We start from the raw sequence: 19722 nt of genomic DNA, 5'->3' as shown, positions 1-19722 counted from the left end.
GTGCCACCAAACCCAGAATCTGACACAGTGTTGGGGATTGAACCATGACCCCCATGCTGAGGTAGAACTTTACCAACTGAACTGTCACCTCAGTCCCCAAAGACTTTATTCTTGATTCTAGCAAAGGTTTGATCTCATTATATAATAGGCATGTATATATATACATATGTATGTGTCAGAGTGAGTTATTAATTGTGTAATTTGAGAAATCTCATGTAGAGTTAGTTGTTCTGTATTGTACTATTTGCCTAGCTTGGTCCAGGACCTTGATTTGAACCCTCTGGCACATACACATAGAGAGGAAGAAGTAAAAATCTCAGTAAACTAAAAACTGAAGTTAAAGATGACCATGCTAATCCAGCATGGTAGTATTCACCTGCTATCTCAGCATTCAAAAGAGGGAGCCAGGTAAATGAAGAGTTCAAATCCAGACTTGACTACATAGTGAGTTCAAGGTCATCCTGGCCTACAGAGAAACCTTGTCTAAATAACTAAATGATAGGTAGGTAGGTAGGTAAGTAGGTAGAGTAATTAAAGTGTGGTGATGCATGTCTGTAATCCCAGCACATGGAAACTGAGGCAGGAAGGCTAGTTTTGGTCACATAGTAACTGAGGTCAACTTGGACTATGAAATAAAACTATCTTTAAAGCTTTTTGAAAAGGGCTGGAGAGATGGTTCAGTAGTTAAGAGCATTTGTTGCTCTTGCAAAAGACCCGGGTTCAGTTTTTAGTATTCATGTGTTTCTAAAAAACAAACTACTGGAGCCGGGCGTGGTGACGCACACCTTTTATCCTAGCACTTGGGAGGCAAGGAAGGCGATTTCTGAGTTCGAGGCCAGCCTGGTCTGCAGAGTGAGTTCCAGGACAGCCAGGGCTACACAGAGAAACCCTGTCTCAAAACAAAAACAACAACAACAACAAAAAAGATTAAAAAAAACAAAAAAAACAAACTACTGTTCCTATAAGGTAGTGGTTCTCAGCCTTCCTAATGCTGCGACCTTTTAATATAGTTCCTTGTGTTGTAGTGACCACAACCAAAGAATTATTTTCATTGCTATTTCATTACTGTAATTTTGCTTCTGTTATGAATTATAATGTAAATATCTATGTTTTGCAATGGTCTTTAGTTAAAATGTCATTTGACCCTAAGGGGGTTGTGACCCACAGGTTATAAACCACTGCTATAGGGACTCAGGTTTGTAAAACATTTATTTACTATTGTTTTTTTTGTTTTTTTTGTGGTTTTTCGAGACAGGGTTTCTCTGTGTAGCTCTGGCTGTCCTGGAACTCACTTTGTAGACCAGGCTGGCCTCGAACTCAGAAATCCGCCTGCCTCTGCCTCCCGAGTGCTGGGATTAAAGGCGTGCGCCACCACGCCCGGCTTTTTTTTTTTTTTTTTAAAGATTTATTTATTATATGTAAGTACACTGTAGCTGTCTTCAGACACTCCAGAAGAGGGCGCCAGATCTCGTTACGGTTGGTTGTGAGCCACCATGTGGTTGCTGGGATTTGAACTCTGGACCTTTGGAAGAGCAGTCGGGTGCTCTTACCCACTGAGCCATCTCACCAGCCCCTATTTACTATTGTTTTAAAGACAGGGTCTCACAGTGTAGCTCTTACTGGCCTGGAACTTATGATACAGGCTAGGCTGGCCTCTCACACACACATTCTCTCTGTCTCTGTCTCTGCCTTTGTCTCTCTCTCTCTCTTTCTCTGTCTGTCTCTCTCACACACTTTTTAAATTTTTTATTTAAAAATTTAAAGAACTGTTTATATTACTGTATATGTATGAGTGTTTAGCCTGCATGTATGTGCACCACATGCATGCCTGGTACCTACAGAGGTCAGAAGAGGGCATAAGATGCCCTAGAACTGAAGTTAAAAATGGATATTTGATGGTGACTGCTCATAAAATCACTAATATTTTGAAGCTTGATGTATGTACATTTTAAAAGACTCTTATATTTAAATTGTAGTTGTGTTTTTATCTTACAAATGCATGTATCTAAGAACCTAGGACACTGGATCTGACGGTGGGATGTGCTCATTTATGTTAGGTGAGGAACTGTTTGCTTACTGTAGGAACAGTGCATGTATGCTGTGAAGAAGCACACACACACACAAACAATATAACAACCACAACAGCAATAATTTAAAAAGAAATGTGAAAATTGGGGGCTCGAGAGTTATCTCAGAATCTATGAACATTTTCTGTACAAGCGTGAGAGTCTTAAGTTCAAATTTCCCAGTGTTCCTGTTGGAGTGTATCTGTAAACATCCCCCCCCCCCCCCCGAAGTGGTGGGGGGGAGGGGAAGCAGGCGGATCTTGGTTTTGCTGGCTGCCAGCCTAATTCCAGATTCTTGTCAAGGAAATAAGGTGGTGCGTAGGGAAGCAGGCCACCCAGCATTCTCCTCTGGCTGCCCACCCATGGATGGCGTTTGCCCATCTGCGCACAAACCTCACACATATAATCACACAAAATTAAAAAATATAAATGTAGATTACTAGATTTACGCCTTCACTCCTCGCTTCAGCACTAAAAACAAAGGGGAAAGGTCTCGTTGGATTTTATCATCAGGAAGAAGAGGCGCATGCCGGACAAGCTTGCTCAGTCCCTCTGACTCGTGTTCTAGCCAGTGGACCTTCATCTCCTCAGTTCATGAAAAATACTTATTTGACAGAAACTTTGTGGACTTTAATGGATGCGGGTTGTCTTGTTTTTGGTTTTTTGTGCCACCTTAATCCATGTGTTTTTGAGGACTGAGGTCAGGGAAGAAGTGATTCCTTTAACCATGTTTCTGCAGTCAGAACTATTGTCTCTGCTCCAGCTGTGTTTTTTGAAAATGTTATAAAAGGCAGTGATAGAAAATTCCCAGAGGCAAAGAGACGGCTCAGCAGTTAAAGAGCGCTGTGGCTCTTCAGAGGACCTGGGTTGGTTCCCTGCACCCATGCCAGGTGGCTCTCGGCTACCTGTAACTCTAGCTCCAGGAGACCCAAGGGTACAAACAAAGGATTCTAACTCAGATTCTCAATCAGTCAATTATTCATTCTTTCACTCTTCCTTTCTCTCAGGTACATTTAAAAAGATTATTTTTTAATATGTATGGATATTTTGTCTACATATATCTCTGCACAATGTGCATGCCTGGTGCCTGTAGAGATCAAACAAAAGTATCAGGTCCACTGGAGCTGGAATTATAGATGGTTGTAAACTACCTGCCTTGTAGGTGCTGGGAATCAAAACCAGGTCATCTGTAAGAGCAGCCAGTATTCTTAACTGCTCAGACATCTCTCAGTACAATGTGTAAAATATTTTTAAAGAAGAAATTCCCATGGGTTCAGCTACTGTAAAAATTCTTGTCACGTAGGTAGTGGTGGTGTATACCTTTAATCCCAGCAGTCAAGAGGCACAGGCATGTGGATCTCTGAGTTTGAGGCAAGCTTGGTTTACCTCACAGGACAGCCAAGGCTACATAGTAAAACCCTGTCTCAAAAACCAAAACAAAACAATTCTTTGGTTTCAGAAAGATAACTATTTAAAGACATTACAGTAAAACTCCTCAATACTCACTTAAGGTTTTCTTCTTCATTCGTGAAGGCAAGCCCGGTGTGCTGGCTCATTCCTGTGGATTCACATCATTGCTTTTATGTCTGGCCATGAACTAGGTTGTTGTATGACAAACCAACTGTAAAACAAAGTGGTCCTGTGAGATGGCTCAGCAGGTGAAGGTGCCTGCCATCAGATCTGATGACCTGTTTTATTCTTGGCCACTTGTCCTCTGACTACCACACGTGTGCCATGGCACATATGCTAGTACACACACATGAAATGAAACAAATACAAAGGTTTTTCTTTTTGGGGGTGGTGGTGGTGAGACAGGGTTTCTCTGTGTAGCCCTGGCTGTACTGGAACTTACTCTGTAGACCAGGCTGGCCTTGAACTCAGAAATCCACCTACCTCTGCCTCCCGAGTGCTGGGATTAAAGGTGTGTGCCACCACTGCCTGGCTCAAATACAAAGTTTTTAAAAATTGAAACATGCCGGGCGGTGGTGGCGCACACCTTTAATCCCAGCACTTGGGAGGCAGAGGCAGGCGGATTTCTGAGTTCGAGGCCAGCCTGGTCTACAAAGTGAGTTCCAGGACAGCCAGGGCTATACAGAGAAACCCTGTCTCGAAAAACCAAAAAAAAAAAAAAAAATTGAAACATTAAAGTTTCTACTGATTGTGTTTATTCCTAGCCCATGCATTGTGAAAGGTTAGGGTTTTCTTTAGATTAGTAAAAGTACTATGTATTAATCACAACAATTAGTATAAAAACCATTCTCCAGTAAGTGTTTCTTCCACCTGCCTGTCTGCAGGCCAGGAGTATTGTTCACGTCTCTTGGCTCAGTGTTCAGTGCCCTTGCTGCTCATTGATGGTTTTTAGACATTTTGTGCAGTTAAAATAGAAATGTCTAAAACAAATGGGTGCATCTTATATTCTGAAAGTAATTTCTTTGAGATATAAGAAGAGATAATGGAATGAATAGAATGTCCAATTGGAAATACAGGTATGTAGGACTTCTTTCTCAGTGAAGTATTTTGGGGAAAGGTGAATAAGAGTTCTTGGTGGAGGGCTGGGGATGCAGCCCAGTGGTAGAACATTTGCCCATCATGCACAAAACCCTAGAACTGTCTCTAACACTGCAATTAAAACACCAAAGAATAGTGTCTGAAGACAGGGTTTGTCAGTTAAGAGCACTGGCTGCTCTTTCAGAAGATCTACATTTGATTCCTTGCACCCACATAGCAGCTGTCTGTAACTCCAGTTCCAGGGATTTAGTTCCTAGTTCTAAGGCTGAAGGCTGGGGCAACCATCCCTCTCTTTTCTTTTGAGAGAGCCTTGGCTGAACAGCATCTCATTATGTAGATTAGGTTTGCCTAATTGTGTGTAGACATTTGCCTGCCTCTGCCTCCTGAGGCGATTACAGATATGCATCATAACTCCCAACTTGATGCCTCCTCCTGAGCTCTACTGACATCAGACAGGTGGTAGACAATCATACATTGAAACAAAACACCCATATGTATAAAAAGAAAAAAAAGGCCATGTGGAAAAACCTTTATATGTTCAAACATCATCAGGTTTCCTGGATGAGATTATCCATGAGCATTCGTGGATAAAACAAATTGCCAAGGATAACTCCCTGTATCAAGGGGAGTCCTCCCATCCCATTAAGCCATCACAAGTCCTACCTTTAGCCTCTAGTTAAATTTCAGCATTAGGTCAGAAATAATGAACAGAGGCTTGTCAGTGCATGGGTGTATGCATGTGTGAGTGTTTTCTGGAAGTGTGCTTTTTCCCCCAGACAGAAGACTTGAACAGGGTTACAGCATAGGAGTGTGTTGCTGGCCCTCCCTGCTCCTTCTGCTTTGCCTATTATCTGGCGTGTAATGAAGGAAATCTTGCTTTAAAGTTGCAGCTCTCTTGAGGGCATCAGATGCTCCACTCAGAATGAAACTAGGTTACTACTTCTGCAACATGCAGTGGTTTGCATCAAAAGCTGTCTTGGTCTTGACTTTGAGATTATCCCTTGACTTTGAAGTGGTTATATTTTAATTTTAAAGTGTCTTAGTCACTGTTCTACTGCTGGGAAGAGACACAATGATCATGGAAGCTCTTATAATAGAAAGCATTATCGCTGGGCATGGTGGCGCACACCTTTAATCCCAGCACTCGGGAGGCAGAAGCAGGAGGATTTCTGAGTTCGAGGCCAGCCTGATCTACAAAGTGAGGTCCAGGACAACCAGGGCTATACAGAGAAACCCTGTCTCGAAAAACCAAAAAAAAAAAAAGCATTTAATTGGAGGCTTGCTTACGTTTCAGAGGTTTAGTCCTTTATTATCATGGCAGGGAACATGGTGTCATGCAGGCAGCTACTGGAGCTACATCTTGATGTATAGGCAGAGCCACACTTGAACTAGCTTGGGCTTTTGAAATTTCAGCCTATTCCCAGTTATACACTTCCTCCAACAAGGCCACACCTCCTAATCCTTCTAATCCTTTCCAATAGTACCACTCCCTGGTGACTAAATAATTCAAATCTCTGAGCCTATGGGGGCCATCCTCATTGACACCACCATATTATCTCCTTGGCCCCCATAGGCTCATAGAAACGATGCCAGAAACTGAAGCACCATCTTGCACCGGTGTTAGGAACTGTGCAGAGGACAAAGCATGTTCAACTTGGTGTGGCAGAAAACTGGCAAGAGTGGGTCTTAAACTTTATCACTAAATCAAATGTCATTCATTTATATATATAAAAGCATTCATTCCAACTTCAAAAGTCCTCATAGTCTATCACAGAGTGGTTCTAAATTTTAGAATTTTTAAAATTTTTGTTTTTTTTTGAAAGTTTTATTGATGCCAAACATAAAAATTCATAACAATATATTACTCTAACACTTGGTTCAACAGAGAGATATACATAAAATTAATTTGAAGGCAACTCAAAGAATGACAGTTTAAAAATTAATAATAAACATGCAGCTTGCAAAACATATTGAAGAAAACTACAGTGTTACTAGAACTGTAATTCTTTTTTTTAAACTATTTTTTTATTATATTCAACACAACATATATTTTTATACCAATCATAAAAATGATGGATATGTTATTAAATGAACATAAATAGATAAAGTATTTTTGTTTGTTTTGTTTTGTTTTTAGTAGAGCTTTAAAATGTTGACTTTTACTGTGGTACAAACCCAAAATAAGAACAATTTTTAGACATTGGAGTTCATTGTAATAAGGCTGTACTTCAGTGTTTCTCATGTCACCAAAGGATTTCACCTCCATAATAGCTAAGCTAAGAGTTGACAGTTCTGCTGTGCCAAGGAATGAATTGTAGGCATGGATCATTTGGATATAGATTTCCTGCTGTTGTCAAAGCTATTTGACTTGAGTGATTGTCATCATTCTCAGCCCACAGGGAACAGGTTACATTCATTTAAGAAATGGTGTGTGTATTCAGATGGTCTTTCCATGAAGTCATTCATCAACTGTTTCAATGAACAATGGTTCTGCTTGGAGGGTGGCACAGACATTAGGTGAGGGTAAGATTCTGGTTCATTGGCCGTGATGATTTTGAAAAGCATTTATCTCAGAAAAAAGAGTAACTTATAAGGTCCTCTTCTTCAAAATTAATACAATAATTATAAATATCAAGCAAAACCTTCAGTCTCACTCTTTGTTGTTCTCTTACAAGCCACCTCCCAAATCAATTGTCTATGTTTCTTTTGGCTGTATAAATAATTTTGAAATATGTAAGCTGTTCTGAAAACCATAGTATAGTGTAAAACATCAAATAAACAATCCTACTAATAGAGAGGCTGAGATAGGAGAAGCATGATTTCAAGACCATTATGTGGCACACAGCAAGACCCTGTTATGTACAAACAAGCAGAAAGTGTATATGGATTGTACAATATTGGACCTATTTCTCCAATTACCAAATTAGAGAGACCACTGGATGACAGCAAACACATTTCTAATTCCTCATATTTTTAACCTCAATTAATTAGGATATGTTGGTAATACTGATTGTCATATTAAGAGAGATTAAGGGAAAGTGATTGTTACTTCCTGTTATTTTTGCTGTTAGAGATGGAATTATGTTTGTGTGGATTTGTTGAAAGATTACTTTCTTGCTTTTTCTAGGGTGTACTTTCCCTCCTTCTGTTGTTGTTTTCTATTTACTCTTTGTAGGGCTGGATTTGTGGAAAGATAATTGTGTAAATTTGGTTTTGTCATGGAATATCTTGTTTTCTCCGTCTAGTGTAATTGAGAGTTTTGCTGGCTATAGTAGCCTGGTTGGGCTGGCATTTGTGTTCTCTTAGGGTCTGTATGACATCTGCCCAGGATCTTCTAGCTTTCATAGTCTCTGGTAAAGAAGTCTGGTGTAATTCTGACAGGCCTGTCTTTATATGTTACTTGACCTTTTCCCTTACTGCTTTTAAAATTCTTTGTTTAGTGCATTTGGTGTTTTGATTATTATGTGACGGGAGGAATTTATCTGATCCAGTCTACTTGGAGTTCTGTAGGCTTCTTGTATGTTTATGGGCATCTCTTTCCTTAGGTTAGGGAAGTTTTCTTCTATAATTTTGTTGAAGGTATTTACTAGCCCTTTAAGTTGGGAATCTTTTTTTTTTTTTTTTTTTTTTTTTTGGTTTTTCGAGACAGGGTTTCTCTGTGTAGCCCTGGCTGTCCTGGAGCTCACTTTGTAGACCAGGTTGGCCTCGAACTCAGAAATCCGCCTGCCTCTGCCTCCCGAGTGCTGGGATTAAAGGCGTGCGCCACCACGCCCGGCTAAGTTGGGAATCTTTGCTCTTTTCTATACCTATTATCCTTAGGTTTGGTCTTATCATTGTGTCTTGGATTTCCTGGATGTTTTGGGTTAGGAGCTTTTTGCTTTTTGCATTTCCTTTGACTGTTGTGTCAATGTTTTCTATGGTATCTTCTACACCTGAGATTCTCTCTTCTATCTCTTGTATTCTGTTGGTGATGACTCCATCTATGACTCCTGATCTCTTTCCTAGGTTTTCTAACTCCAGGGCTATCTCCCTTTGTGATTTCTTTATTGTTTCCAGTTCCATTTTTAGATCCAGGATGGTTTTGTTCATTTCCTTTGCCTGTTTGATTGTGTTTTCCTGTAAATCTTTAAGGGGTTTTTCTGTTTCCTCTTTAAGGGCTTCTACTTGTTTACCTGTGTTCTCCTGTATTTCTTTAAGGGAGTTATTTATGTCCTTCTTAAAGTCCTCTATCATCATCATAAGTGTTTTTAGATCTGAATCTTGCTTCTCTAATGTGATGGTGTGTCTAGGACTTGCTATGGTGGGAGAATTGGGTTCTGATGATGCCAAGTAACCTTGGTTTCTGTTGCTTATGTTCTTTAGGCTTGCCTCCCTCCATCTGGTTATCTCTAGTGCTACCTGCCTGGCTTTATCTGACTGGACCTCACCCTTCCTGTGATCCTGGTTGTGTCAGAACTCCTCAGAGTCCAGCTGCCTCTGGGACCCTGAGATCCTGGTGTGACCAAGCTCCTGGGATCCTGGGATCCTGAGCATGTTAGAGCACTGGGGAATGGAGCTGCCTCTGGGACCCTGAGATCCTGGTGTGACCAAGCTCCTGGGATCCTGGGATCCTGGGCTTGTTAGAGCACTGGGGAGTGGAGCTGCCTCTGGGGAGTGGAACTGCCTCTGGGTACTGTGGGACTGGCTGCAGAGTCTGCTCAGGGCACCCGTCCAGACAGACTGGGAGGAACCCGTGCCACTGGTCTGGCAGAGTCCTGCATGCCTGGGTCCCACTGGTCTCAGTTACTTCTAGTATTGGGACAGATGTGTCTTCTTCGCCTCTGATCCTGTCTGCTTTTGGTTATTTGAGACGAGGTCTCTTTATGTAGCTCTGGCTGAGGTGGAACTCACTGTGTAGACCAGGCTGGCCTTGAACTCATAAACATTTGCCAACCTCTGCCTCCCGGTGCTGTGGTTAAAGGCATGTGCTACAGTGCCTAGCATTTTAATTTTGTCTTATGTGGTTGTTGAACATTGATTTTGCATCATGATAAAATCGAAAAAAATCTTGTTACTGCATATCAGAGACTATCGGTTTACACAAGCCCTGGTCTTTCCTGGGTCTGGAGACTTGTTTGTCCACCTGACTGCTTGGCAGATCTTCAGAAGTCTCCAGTCCATATTGCAGACGAGATTAGGTGAACTTGGATGTTGTGAGTTTCAGCTGATAGTCCAGTTTAAAGCAACATGAAATAAGGAAAGTTTACCCTCATTTTCAGGATGTTTTTGTTGTGGATTGGTTTGATTCTGGCTTAATGATAAAATTCAAGGCCGTTCTTCCCAGTTTTCTGCCACAGCAACTTGGATATGCTTTGTCCTCTAAGCCCCAGCACGGGTGCGAGGTGGTGCCCAGTTCCTGATATCACTGCTACACAAGATGGCAACTCAGGAGTTGGGGGCACTTTCTTTCCTCTGTTTATGCTTTGTATGACAGTTCACACCATTTTCTCAGAAATCTTTCAGCAGAGTTCCACTTAAATCCCATGTTGTATAATTCCATCAGGCCAGCTCCAGACCATCCCGAGCAGAACCTGTGAGAGGCTGGTAAGCAATATTTGAGCCAGAGCTGTGGCACATGCCTGTGATACAAGAATACTCCAGACATGGAGGCAGGAGAATTGCAAGTTCACAGCCCACCTGGGCTAGGGTGAACTCAAGGCAACATAGAGAGAGTGCTCCTGGCTCCAAAAGGAAGAAAAAAAGGATAAAAGAAGGCTGAGACTATAGCTTAGTGCTAGGTAGAACACTTGTAGCATAGACAAAGCCCTAGACCCATTTCTTGTACTGAAAACAAATTAAAAAACTCAAAAAAAAATTTTTTTTTGAGACAGGGTTTCTCTGTATAGCTCTGGCTGTCCTGGAACTCACTTTGTAGACCAGGCTGGCCTCGAACAAAGAAATCCACCTGCCTCTGCCTCCAGAATGCTGGGATTAAAGGCATGTGCCACCACGCCCGGCCGGATGTTTGTGTTTTAAGTATTTATATGAGTGTTGTTTTCCAGTCCTAGATATGCTTAGAAATGGAACTACTAGGTCATCTACGAACTCTTTGTTTAACCATTTTAGGACTTACCAGACTATTTCCCAAAGTGTGCCATTTTAAATGCACCAATAATGAATGGCGCTTATGCTTTCTCCGTATCCCTTTTAACTCTTTTTTCACCATTTTTTTTTTAAAAGAAATTAGAGTTGTCTTAGTGAATAGGAAGTGTAATCTCAGTGTGAAGTATTGTCTTAGGCTTCCATTGCTGCATTGAAACATCATGACCAAAAGCAAGTTGGGGAAGAAAGGGTTTATTCGGCTTATAATTCCACATTGTTGTTCATCACTGAAGGAAGTCAGGACAGGAACTCACACAGGGCAGGAACCTGGAGGCAGGAGCTGATGCAGAGGCCATGGAGGGGTGCTGCTTTCTGCCTTGCTCCATATGGCTTGCTTAGACTGTTTTTCTTATAGAACACAGGACCCCCAACACACTCACAATGGGGTCAAGCCCTCCCCCACCAATTGAAAAAAATGCCTTATAAAACTGGATCTCATAGGAAAAAAATTATATTTTAAATTATCACTATAATATGTGGGTGAGTGTTTTGCCTACGTGTATGTCTGTGTATCATGTGTGTGCCTGGTGTCAGGCAAAATTCAGAAGAATGCTTTGGATCTGAGAACTTATGTTAAGATGGCTGTTCACCACTGTGTAGATTGCTGGGAGCCAAACCAGGTCTTCTGCGACAGCAGCCAGGATAACCACTGCGCTGTTTCTTCGGCACATATTGTTATTTTATTTGTCTTTTTATTGTTGAATTGTGGGAGTTCCTTATACTGGATACCAAACCTTTACCAAATCTATGATTTATTAATATGTTCTTCTGATTCTATGTGTTGCTTCTATTCTCTTGATATCCTCCTTTGTTGTACAAACATTCATTATTAATTTTAATAAAGTTCAATTTGTAGTTTTTCTTTGGGAGTTTGTAGTTTTTCCTTTTCTTTTGCCCTCCCCCACCTCTCCCTTCTCTTTCTCTCCTTTTTCCCTTCATGTTTTAGTTTGACTCACCATCTGAGGGGACATAGGTCATCATCATAGAAAAGGCATCTGAATAGAGCATGGGGGGACTGGCCACACTGTCTGCAGTCTCAGAGAGAGGGAGTATCTATTGGGGACCACATTCTATGGGGTGCTGCCACCCATCTTCCAGATGGAAATGCCCACAAAAGACACAGTGCAATCAAGTTGACAGTGAAAATTAACTGTTGCCCTTGTTAGTTTGGACACCTGAACTCATCACAGTTAAACCATGATTCACCACTCCTCCTCAAAAGTTTATGACCATCTCATAATACAAAATGCATTTCACTCATCTGTAAAAGTTTCCAAAGTATTAACAATTCCATAGTCTCTTCTGAAATTCAAAGAAATGCCTTAATTATGAGACTATAAAATAAAATAAAAACAAGTTACACACTTCCAATACACAGAGGCACAGTATAAACCTCCCTAAGAAAAGATTAGGCCGAAGAAAAACAAAACCCAATAGAACAAGCACAGTGCCTGGAGCTGGGATGGGAACCTGTGGGCTCCAGGGACCTTGGGTGGCCCTGTTTGTGTGCTCTGCTGTGGGTAGCACATAGCTTGTTTCCCTGGTTGGTACCATCCTGCCTGTGGCTTTACTCAGCAGGTGTAGCAATCTAGCATCTCCAGCATCCTGCTTTCTCCCCTGCAAACTACTAGGTTTTGCTTGCTGTGCATTTAGTGACGGACCCCAGGAAAACATTTTCTAGACTGTTTCCCAAAGTGGGGATGCTCCGCAGCAGTCTCAGTTCCAGCCTGACCTTTCAGGTGGACCTGCCTTGAAACACCTTCCCTATTGTCCCACAGCAGAGCAGGTTTCTCTTCAGTGGTGTTAGTCTCTAACAGTTTCTCTATACCTGCCTTGTCTGTACCCTTAAACTCACAGCTCCTTTCAAGTAATACATATTTTTCTGCTTTCTCTCATTGTAGATATGACTAAGAGAAGTAAGTAGTAACTGTGCCACAGCCTGGATATTTGCTGTCTTAAACATTGCTTTCTCAGAACAATGTAGTTTGTTAATTTGAATCCAATCTCATTCAGATTTTTAGGACTGGGGGTGGGGGTGGGATGTAACCAAGTCTTTGCCAGAATGTAACAGGAAAGGGCATTAGCCCAGTTCCCCTGGACCAGACCTTGGTTGATTACATTGGCATGTTGGTCTTCTAGACTCCCATTAGACTGGCTCATTGGACTGTTTAGCATTCTTGGGTTTCTCAGCATATGGTGCCAACTCCTCCACACTCCTTTCCCAAGCCAGATCCTGAGACCAGTGGACAGCATAGCCAGGGTTTTTTCACAGCAGAAGCCCTTCTTCTCCATAGAAATTTTTTTGTGTATTGGTTACTTTGCTTGTTGCAGCGACAAATCAATTGACCGAAGCAGTGTAAGGAAGGGAGCTTTGTTCTGGCTTAAGTCTGAGGGAAAACATTTCATGACATGGAAGGTTTGCTAACTGGATGCTGGATGCTGTCACATAGTGTCAGCAGTTAGGAATCTGATACAAGCTGGGTGAGGGGAGTGTGTGCTACTTGAATGTGAGTGAGTGAGTGTGTGTGTGTGTTTTAGGCCAAGGTCTCCTGGAACACAGGCTGCATGTGAATTTTCTCTTAACCAAGAATGACCTTGGACTAGCTATTTCTACTTTGCACAGGCTGGCCTCGACCAGCGACTCTCACTCTGTTGGTGTTTGTGTGTCTGTGCCTGCGTGTGAATGTTCAGATGGCTATCACAAGTGTCTTCATAAGCTGCTCTCCACTGTGTTTCTGAGACACTGATCCCGGAACTTACTGATGCGGCTAGTTGGCTGGCCTCCTGTCTCGGTGTCCCCAGTCCTGGATTACAGACACCTGCTAGCTTTTCAACCTGGGCACAGGGATGAAACTCACCTTGGCATGGCAGGGATTTCGCTGACTGCACCACCTGCCCTGCCTCCCCTCCACCTTCTCAGTTTTAACTTTTCCTTTCCTTATTTTATCTTCCTGACATTCACTCTGCAAAGGCTGTGCAGCATACTGTACATAAACCTCTGGTGTACCATTAACACTTCCTACCTCTCTGGAAAAGCTCTCTTCAAGCAGAGTGGGGAAAGAGGCCAGCACCCTGGCCTCTGTGTAACACCCTGAGAATGCATTTGTATGTGAATTGCCTTGTCTGGGGTCAGACCCGGGTGAATAGCACATTGGGGTACACAATACACTCTTGAGGCTGTACCTTGCTTCCTTCTTGACAGTCAAGCATAATTGTTTATAAAACGTGTTACCCTTTCTGTATATGACTTCAAAGTTGGTCTCCTTTTATGTTGTTGATTCATTTCTGATCCATGTATGATCCATGTATGTGCTGTAGAAGTGTGAAGAAAAACAGGTAGGGAGCTAAGGAGGAAAGGTAGAAAGAAGTTCAGTTTCTATGCTTTGTCTAAATACACACTACAGATAAGAAAGAATAAGACTCTTTTCTTAGTTTGGAACTCGGGGCTCTTGGGAATTTATTGATGGGTTCTTAGAAGTGGGCACCAACCTGGAAACTGCATGTGAAATTTTCTGTGCTCTGTTTCTGGGTAGTAAGGAGATTTTTAATTTTAAAAGAATCTTACAGTGTTTTAGAATTATTACTAAGAAGAGATAAATGTAGGCTTGCTGGCAGGAAAAGGCAGCGGGTGTGTTGGCAGTTCATCTTTTCTCATTGGCTGTGTTCTGGGTATGTTGTGATTTTGGAGTAAACCTTCCTATCTGGTTCAAATGTTTTTGTTTTAGACTATTTATTTATCCCTGTAGGTCTAAGACTAGATAAGATCCCCTCCCCCCAAGTGCTACTCTTTGAAATGCCAAAACATTTTACTAGTGACAAAATAACAGATGACTAGCATTCCCCGACACTATTCCACACATCTAAAGTAAGCTCTGTGTGTGTGTGTGTGTGTGTGTGTGTGTGTGTGTGTGTGTACATAAGCCATAGTGGTACAAACCTGTGATCCTATTACTTGGGAGGCAGAGGTAGGAAGGAGCTCGAGATTGAGGCCAGTTCAGGCTGAGTAACGAGACTGTTTGGCTAACGCGCACAAAGACCTGAGTTTGGTTCCCAGCACCACATAAAACTGGTAGTCTTGGCACCTGCTGGTAATCCCAGCACTCAGGGAATAGAGAGGCAGGGGATCAGAAGTTCAAGGTGGGAGCTGGTGAGAAGGAAGACTCAGGGTTAATTCACTGGCCACTCTCCCAGAGGAGCCAGGTTCAGTTCCCATCACCCACATGGTGGCCTACAGCCATCTCTAAGTCCAGCCCCAGAGGAGTCCATGCCTATTTCTGGCTTCCTCGGGCACCAGCTGTGCTCACTGTACAGAGATCTACAGACAGGCAACAAAACACCCATACACATAAAATTAAAAATAATTTAAAAAAGAAGTTCAAAGTTACATAGTTTGACTCCAGCCTGGACTATATGAGACTCTATCTTAAAAAAAGAAAAAAAAAGTTAATAAAGTATTCGTGACTTTTAATTTTTGTAAAATACAGAATTGTAGGGCCAGGCATGGTGATGCAGACTTTTAATCCTAGGACTCTGGAAGCAGAGGCAGGCAGATCTCTATTCTGTTAGTTGCAGGTCTATATAGAGAGTTCTGGTTCAGTCAGGGCTACATAGTGAGAACCTTGTTTGTTTGTTTGTTATAAAGAGGCTATTTCTCACTTATTTTCATTATCTACATAGGTTTTTTTCTTTTTTGTTAGTGATCTTAAAGATAGACTAATGTATTAAAAATTACATTCTAGGAAACTACCCTTGGTCATGGCTAGACTGAGCCCTCCCAACACCCTAGCATCAAACTTGATATGAAGGTAAAAATGACTGACTTCCTTTGATTTTGGGAACATCCTGCCAGCCCTCCTGCTGGGAGCCACACTTGGGCAGAGCCATGCCAGGCTTTCTTCTGGTACTTGAGAGCTGTTGAATTTTATTAGAGCCTGAGCTGTGTTGGATTTTAATAGAAAAATATCTCGGTGACACACACATGCTTCTTACCTTAAAGATAAATAGTTCCTTTTAATTAACACTCACTTCTCCATTGAGATGATGTGTGGGTAGCCCTGAGTAATGGCGAGTGCTGTGAGTGCCGCGGGGTCCCTGCAGAGTAGCTGGCTTAGGATTTGGTTGCTGCTTTGGCCCAAGGGGTTGTTTGATGAACCTTAGGTGCTTCCGCTGGCTTGTGGTGAGTGAGGGATACATACTTGGTTTTGTTCTTGTGTGGAGGCTATTTGTGCTAGCTAGTTCTTAGTCCCGGAGAGCAGCTCTGTCCCCATACAGCTCGCTGACTACACTAGCATAGCATCTAACAGATGGGAGCACTGACGGGTCTAACAAGGATGTGACCAAGTGCTTTGTATAAATGCAAATCCTCCGATTATTTATAAACTAGAGGATTGGCCAGACTTTACACTTGTGTAGTTTGCTGCTTGGCTCCCACTTTTTGCATTAGTGGACTATTTCAGCTATAGATTGTTGCTACAGTTTAGGATTGACAGTACCAGAGTCAGGTTAGGAGTAACCCTATTTATTGGTCTCTTTATGAACCTCATTGGTTACATGTTCTCTTCCCTAACAGTGTGATTCGCTTTATGTAGAACAGCTCAGCGAGGTCTGAGTGACTCCTGTCACCTGTTGAAGTTACATAGCAGTTCAGTGTCAAGTGTACTGAACAGTTTCTTACTAAGGTTATTTCATAGCAAGATTTCACTCACTTCAGCCGAGTAGAACCAATATATTAAGAAAAAGCCATATCATTCATCCCAGGCCTCGGGAGGCAGAGGTAGGCAGAACTCTGTGAGACCAGGTGGCCTCGTCTGTACAACAAGTTCCAGGACAGCCCGGCTACATAGTGAGGCCCTGTCTCAGGAGGAGGAAGGGGGAAAGTTAAGCTTTGCTTATTTTTAATTAATTAAAAATTAGCCCCAAAGTTTTGCAGTAGGTACTAAGTAGATGCTGAATGATAAAAATGTCTCTGGTGCCCATCACGTGACAGACATTCAGTAAATACTGTTTTCCTTCCTTTTGTCAGCCCAACTGTACAGGTCCTCCATTGTCATTTGTATGACTCAGCTGCAGGGTAGCTGACTAAATAGCAGTATAAGCATGCTGCAAGCAGATTGTATGCCCGTCATTGTTTTTTCATGGATGGTTTTAGTTTTCTTAGAACCACGCCGACCTGGTGGTGACTGATTCTCAGAATTTTGACTTCTCCGAAACTGACACATGAAAAGTCACCCAGTTGTAGGATAGCTGTGCACCAAGTGTCAACCACCTCAGCGGTGCTCCCATAGCTGAGGCCAGTTATGGTGACAGTTCATTTATAATTATTAAAGGCCAGGTCGGTTTCCTTGTGTGGTTGTGCCAGTTAGCTGCTCTAATTCTGTGGCCTGCAGTGCCCATGTGGCCGCCCTTGTGTGTGGGTTCTCACTCTGGTAGATGTGGTGGCTGATGCTGAAGGAAACTGCCTGTATGACTCCCTTGAGTGTTTCATGGCCTTTTGTATCATGAGACTGATACCAGCAGACCCTGCAGCATCCAGTGTGGCAGAGATCATGTGGCAGCAGGTATTTCTTCATCAAACACATGCTGTCTGCTAGGACTATTATATGCTTTAAAGATAGTTTGGTGAATTTGACAGATATGGCTCTTGGTATGATAGAATTTACATTCTAACTGAAATTGGGGACTCATACAAGCCTGTAAAATAATATCCATTTCAAACCATTTGAGGAGTATAATGAATCAAAGTGTATGGAATGTAATGATTTTAAATTTTGTGTGTTGTGAGGAATTCCATGGCCTAAGAAGAATATGGTGGTATAATTTTTTCCCTCATTTTTTTTCTCTTTATAGACAAGCTGCTCCAAGTCTCCGGTAGCTCTCTTCGGAAGACGGTCAGGAGTGTTCTGCCCTTGCCGTAAGAACAGCCCTTTCTGACTTAAGGTGCTGTTGGTGCTGTGACGCAGGAAGAACTGCATGCAGGCTCCAGGAGTTCCTTATTTTCACTTCTTGAGTAGTTAGTTCTCTGTGGATGGAGAAAGATTTGAGTCTTAATTGCCCTGTTTTCAAGGTGTTCTGTGTCGTCTGAACTGGGCCACTTCCTAATGAGCTACACAGCCAGTCCTTGTCCGGAGCTGGTTGAACCCTGTGCAGTGCATGCAGAAGGAATGGCCCAGGAAGAGAGCCATCGAAGTCAGGCGCCACCCACCTTTTACCATGGTGCCAGCCAGGAGCTCGACCTGTCCACCAAAGTGTATAAAAGGGAGTCTGGAAGCCCTTACTCTGTGCTAGCAGACACCAAGATGAGCAAGCCACATCTCCACGAGGCGGAGGAGCAGCCATATTTCAGGGAGCCAAGGGCAGTGTCTGATGTGCATACTGTCAAGGAAGACCGGGAGAATTCTGATGACACGGAAGAGGAGGAGGAAGTCTCTTACAAAAGGGAGCAGATCATAGTGGAGGTAAACCTTAATAACCAAACATTAAATGTCTCTAAAGGGGAAAAGGGTGTCTCTTCCCAGTCCAAAGAGACGCCTGTCCTTAAGACAAGCAGCGAGGAGGACGAGGAAGAGACTGAGGAGGAGGCCACAGATAACAGCAGTGACTACGGAGAGAACGGACGACAGAAGAAAAAGGAGAAGCCAGTGGAGAGAGTCAGGGTCACACAGAGGCGAACCCGGAGAGCGGCCTCTGCTGCCGCAGCTACCACTTCCCCTGCACCCCGCACAACTCGAGGCCATAGGAAGAGTGCAGAGCTACCCAAGAGGAAGAAGCGGGCCACCAAGGAGGCTAAAGCGCCAGTGCAGAAAGCTAAGTGTGAAGAGAAAGAGACTCTGACCTGTGAGAAGTGCCCCAGGGTGTTTAATACTCGCTGGTACCTGGAGAAGCACATGAACGTTACTCACAGGCGCATGCAGATCTGTGATAAATGTGGCAAGAAGTTTGTCCTGGAAAGTGAGCTGTCCCTTCACCAGCAAACAGACTGTGAAAAAAACATTCAGGTAGGTCTCATCAGCGGAGGGCAAAGTTTCCAGGCTAGGACCTGGCTGTTCAGAGTCATCTGGTGTCTGCCCAAGAGGATAGAGGCTGAAGGGACAGATTTCACCAATTATCACTTTAGACTCTGCTGCTTGGGTCTTTTCAAAACCAAGGCTTAATCCTGTCTTTCAAAAGCATTACACTTAACTGACGATGGATTAGTGAGAACCCAGGTACACTGGAAGGGGGATTGGTTATAGATGACTGACTGGGATGTAAAGTCAGCGCCGACTTTGCACTGAGAGTCTCTGTTGTGGGACCTGTGAGATAATTCATTCTGGCATCTTCTGTCACGGTGGGAGGTTTGCCGAGTGAGGGCCAGGAGTAGAGAAAGGTCCTTTCTAACTAGAAGGATGCCAGAGTCTAGTGCAGCTGATGGGGACAGAGACCATGACTCAGACCTGTGGAAATGGAAGATCTCCTTAACACCCGTGGAGAGATGGCAACACTAAATGTGTCAAGAGGCAAGCCCGTGGGAATATGCAAACCTTAAACAGAGGCTGAGCTGTTTGAAAATGTTGCTTACCTGGCAGTAGGGTTACATAATAATGTTGCTGTACAGTGCTGCTGATGTAACAAAGCGTGCTATTCAAACCACTCTGGTGTCTTGGAAAGATTGTATTGTGACAGGTTAAGAGGTGTTGAATTTATTGCAGCTATATTGGTGTATGTATATGTTTGTGTATTAATGGATATTCATACATGGTAAGTCTGTTATGTTTCCATAAGATGTATATAATAATTACCATATTGAAGCTAACTTTTTAAAAGATAAATTGTTTTACTTTTGGTGTGGGAACTTTAATTTTCTCTTTTAGACAATTGTTTTTAACCAATAACTGAATGCCATTCTTTAAAGAGGTTTTTGGTTTTTTTATAACCCACTGATTTAGCTTGTAAATCATGACATGATAGAGGTATGCTGGGTAAATAAAAGAGACCCTGGCCATGTTCTCCAGCAGGTGCCTGGGCAGAA

At 42.6% G+C, this 19722-nt stretch overlaps 1 protein-coding gene across 3 annotated transcripts in view; it reads left to right on the top strand.

The window, feature by feature from the left end:
• The window catches only part of Znf652 (zinc finger protein 652), a 59426-nt gene that overhangs the window by 19523 nt on the left and 20181 nt on the right, over positions 1–19722 (top strand). For 2 of the 3 annotated variants that reach the window (XM_021176102.3, XM_085829626.1), the window contains exons 2-3: positions 15455–15520; positions 17562–18709. In XM_021176102.3, the coding sequence (XP_021031761.2) occupies positions 17813–18709 (897 nt within the window). In that variant the 5' untranslated portion in view covers positions 15455–15520; positions 17562–17812. The remainder of the gene's footprint in view (positions 1–15454; positions 15521–17561; positions 18710–19722) is intronic. The other variant, XM_085829625.1, reaches the window with a different exon arrangement.

The sequence above is a fragment of the Mus caroli genome, unplaced genomic scaffold, assembly GCF_978045245.1.
Source record: "Mus caroli unplaced genomic scaffold, Mus_caroli_1 scaffold_13, whole genome shotgun sequence".
In the NCBI taxonomy this organism is placed as follows: Eukaryota; Metazoa; Chordata; class Mammalia; order Rodentia; family Muridae; genus Mus; species Mus caroli.
The sequence above is the reverse complement of the archived record's forward strand: the minus strand, read 5'-3'. Positions and strand labels throughout refer to the sequence as shown.